Source organism: Pseudophryne corroboree, chromosome 4 (genome assembly GCF_028390025.1).
Source record: "Pseudophryne corroboree isolate aPseCor3 chromosome 4, aPseCor3.hap2, whole genome shotgun sequence".
Taxonomy (NCBI): Eukaryota; Metazoa; Chordata; class Amphibia; order Anura; family Myobatrachidae; genus Pseudophryne; species Pseudophryne corroboree.
This window is the reverse complement of record NC_086447.1, coordinates 38,709,564-38,712,523: the sequence shown is the minus strand read 5'-3', so window position 1 is coordinate 38,712,523 and position 2,960 is coordinate 38,709,564. Positions and strand designations below refer to the sequence as shown.

General features: G+C 39.4%; 1 protein-coding gene across 1 annotated transcript; it reads right to left on the bottom strand.

The window, feature by feature from the left end:
- Window positions 1–900: 900 nt before the first annotated feature.
- On the bottom strand, window positions 901–1,590 carry LOC134910786 (olfactory receptor 2A7-like). Its single transcript, XM_063919171.1, has one exon. It carries the CDS (start codon window positions 1,588–1,590, stop codon window positions 901–903), a length of 690 nt encoding a protein of 229 aa, XP_063775241.1.
- Window positions 1,591–2,960: the final 1,370 nt, after the last annotated feature.

Genomic DNA, 2,960 nt, shown 5'->3' with positions numbered 1-2,960 from the left:
CTAGTGTCAGGAATGCTCAGTTGGAATAGAGCGGACAATGAAGCGAGATGTAGTGATTTAACATGTGGAGCACCCGAAATTATGTTGCTAAGAGCAACAGGAAAAACCCCAAAGGGTTACCAACGGGTGTGGGAATAAACTCCTTGGTCAGAGATAGAAATATAGACACAAGGAGAGTATCCACAATCCTAACCCCCACTTGCAGGGCACAGGTTCAGCTTACTGCCACTAAACTGACACCTGGACGCCCTGCACAGTGATGGAGGCTTAAGCAAGCAGGTCTGAGAGTACAGCCGCAAACCTGCTGGATTCACAGAATAGCAAAACAACCCGAGCAGGTAAAACAACTGACTGCAGTCTTACTGCTACGTCCGGATTAGCAGAATGAAGTACCGAATCCCAAGGCCTATCTGCAGTAAGCAACAAGTAAATCCAAGGTCACACAGTACTAGCTAACTCTCTGGAACTGACTAACAAACAAAGATTCAGCAGCATTTGCCTAGCCTGAGAGGATGGTTTAAATAGCAGGTGCTGTCCATGCCCTACTCAGACCTCACAGACTGTGAGCACAAAACCAGCGCCGGATTCCCTGCCGTGCATACAGCCTGTAACCACTGCACAGTAAAAACCCGGACCGGAGTATCAGCTGCGCTCAGGTTACTTCGCTAACACTTGCCTCCCGGTTGCCATGGCGACGTGGCAGCACAGAGCAGGAGATCCTAACAGTAATTGAGCGCTGCGGAACCTTTGTTGCACCAAATAAATAAATAAAGAATAATAATAATAATAATTATAATAATAGTAATAATAATAATAATAATAATAACAACATATGCTTTATTTTACTGCATGGTTATAACTTTTACATGTTTAGTGCTGTTGAGGACAACATTTTCTGCTTCATGATGCAGAAGACTTGGTAATTATTGTTTTAAATGCTCCTTTCACCTCATTATTTCTCAAACTGTATATCATTGGATTCAACAAAGGAGTAATAACATGATATGTTAAAGCTATATACTTCAGACTGTAGGAAGAAAGCTTTGTTTGTCCTGTGTACATGGCCATCAGTGTCCCATAAAAGATAAACACCACAGTCAGGTGAGAAGCACAGGTTGAAAACGCTTTAGCCCTTCCACCCGCTGAGTGTATACGTAATATAGATACAATAATGCAGATGTAGGACATAATGATGAAAACAAATGGTGTTAAAATTGTAAATAAACTTCCAAAAATTATATATGTTTTATAAAAGGTGACTTCTCCACACGCCAGCTCTAGAAGGGCCAATATCTCACAGACAAAATGGTCCAAAATATTTTCTGTACAGAAAACAAGAGGATTTAAGATAATCGGAGAAGTTATAAAAATGAAATGTCCTACCCATGTAACGACTGTAACGACTTTACATGTCCTCCAATTCATGTATATGTTATAATGTAAAGGGAAATGTATGGCGATATAACGGTCATACGCCATCACTGCCAGTAGGGTACACTCAGTACTTCCAAGAAACAGAATAGTGTTCATCTGCGCCAGGCACCCAGTGGTGGAGATTCTCCTTCTCTTAGAAAATAGATCTCTCAACATTTTTGGTACAGAGCTCGAGGAGTAGAGCAAATCAATGAAGGATAAATTACAAAGAAAATAGTACATAGGAGTGTGCAGCTGAGGACTGATGATAACAGCACATATCAGAAAACTGTTCCCCAAAACGGTCAGTATATAAATCAGTAAGAAGAAGAAAAAAAGTAAAATACAAATCTTCAAGTTACACGAAAATCCCAACAAGATAAATTCATTCAATTTGGTTTTGTTCCCATATTCCATGTTACCAATTACTACTTGAAGCTTGTACCTCTGTAACAGAAATAAATGTGTGGTTGCATCACCTGTACAATGTTGTTTTATTATTTAAAATCCTTATTATTATTATTATTATTATTATTATTATTATTATAATTATTATATTTTATCACTTCAATTCTTTTATTTCCATTCATTGCAACACTTCAACTTGCACATATATCTGCATGATTGTAGCTCACTATTATTATGTAAATATACTCCTATTCTCAGTCCCTTGGGATGTTTAAATTAAATGACGCCCATTATTTGCCAATTGTTGTTCTAACACTTTCACTGTAAAATGGGAATTTTTTTTATAACATGATGAAATGTATACATGGTACTAGTTCGAATGTTCCCAAACGCAGTCCTCAAGGCACCCCTACAGTCCAGGTTTTAAGTATATCCATGGCTCAGCACAGATGGTTAAATCAAGTTGACTAAGGTGCTAATTAAGTCACCTGTGGTCAAGCATGGATATATTTAAAACCAGGACCATTCTGCTGCCTTGAGGACCACGTTTGGGAACCTCTCCACTAGGTTATTTATGCAGTAAAACACAATTGTCAAAAGTCAATGCTTAAATATTTAATTACATCTTCAAACTCCATTCTGTCAAAATCGTCTCTCACGTACTGTACTTCTTATACTTTCACTCTGAACCAACCATCCATAGTAGAGATGAGAGGGTTCAGATCTCAGAGATCTGAATCCCCCTGAACTTCAAGATCCCAGTTGGGAAACAAGTCTGGCTCGGGACTTCCTGCCAGACTTGTATCCCAGAATGAGGCAAATGTCATCAACACTGTTGGATTCTCATGGAGTTTGGAATCCATATAAGGAGCCGTGCATTACTGTCATTTTCACTCTGGACTTGGAGAGTGAGGGAGACAGACCTCTGTCTCTCTTTGGGTGGTGGCATAGGGTGGGGTCAGTGTGTGCTCCTCAGGAACGCTATCCTGTGTGCTGATAGGTTTGCTGTCATGTGGTGTCCTGTGCTGTTAGGGGTGCACTCTCCTGTATGCTGTAAAATATACAGGGTTATATAAATAAAGGTACACTGGCCCTGTCTTGTATGATTGTAAAATTACAGGGTTGTTGTATAAATAAAG

Bases quoted from the DNA above. Each gene is read 5' to 3' on its own strand.
- LOC134910786 (XM_063919171.1), bottom strand. From the start codon at position 1,590: ATGTTGAGAGATCTATTTTCTAAGAGAAGGAGAATCTCCACCACTGGG.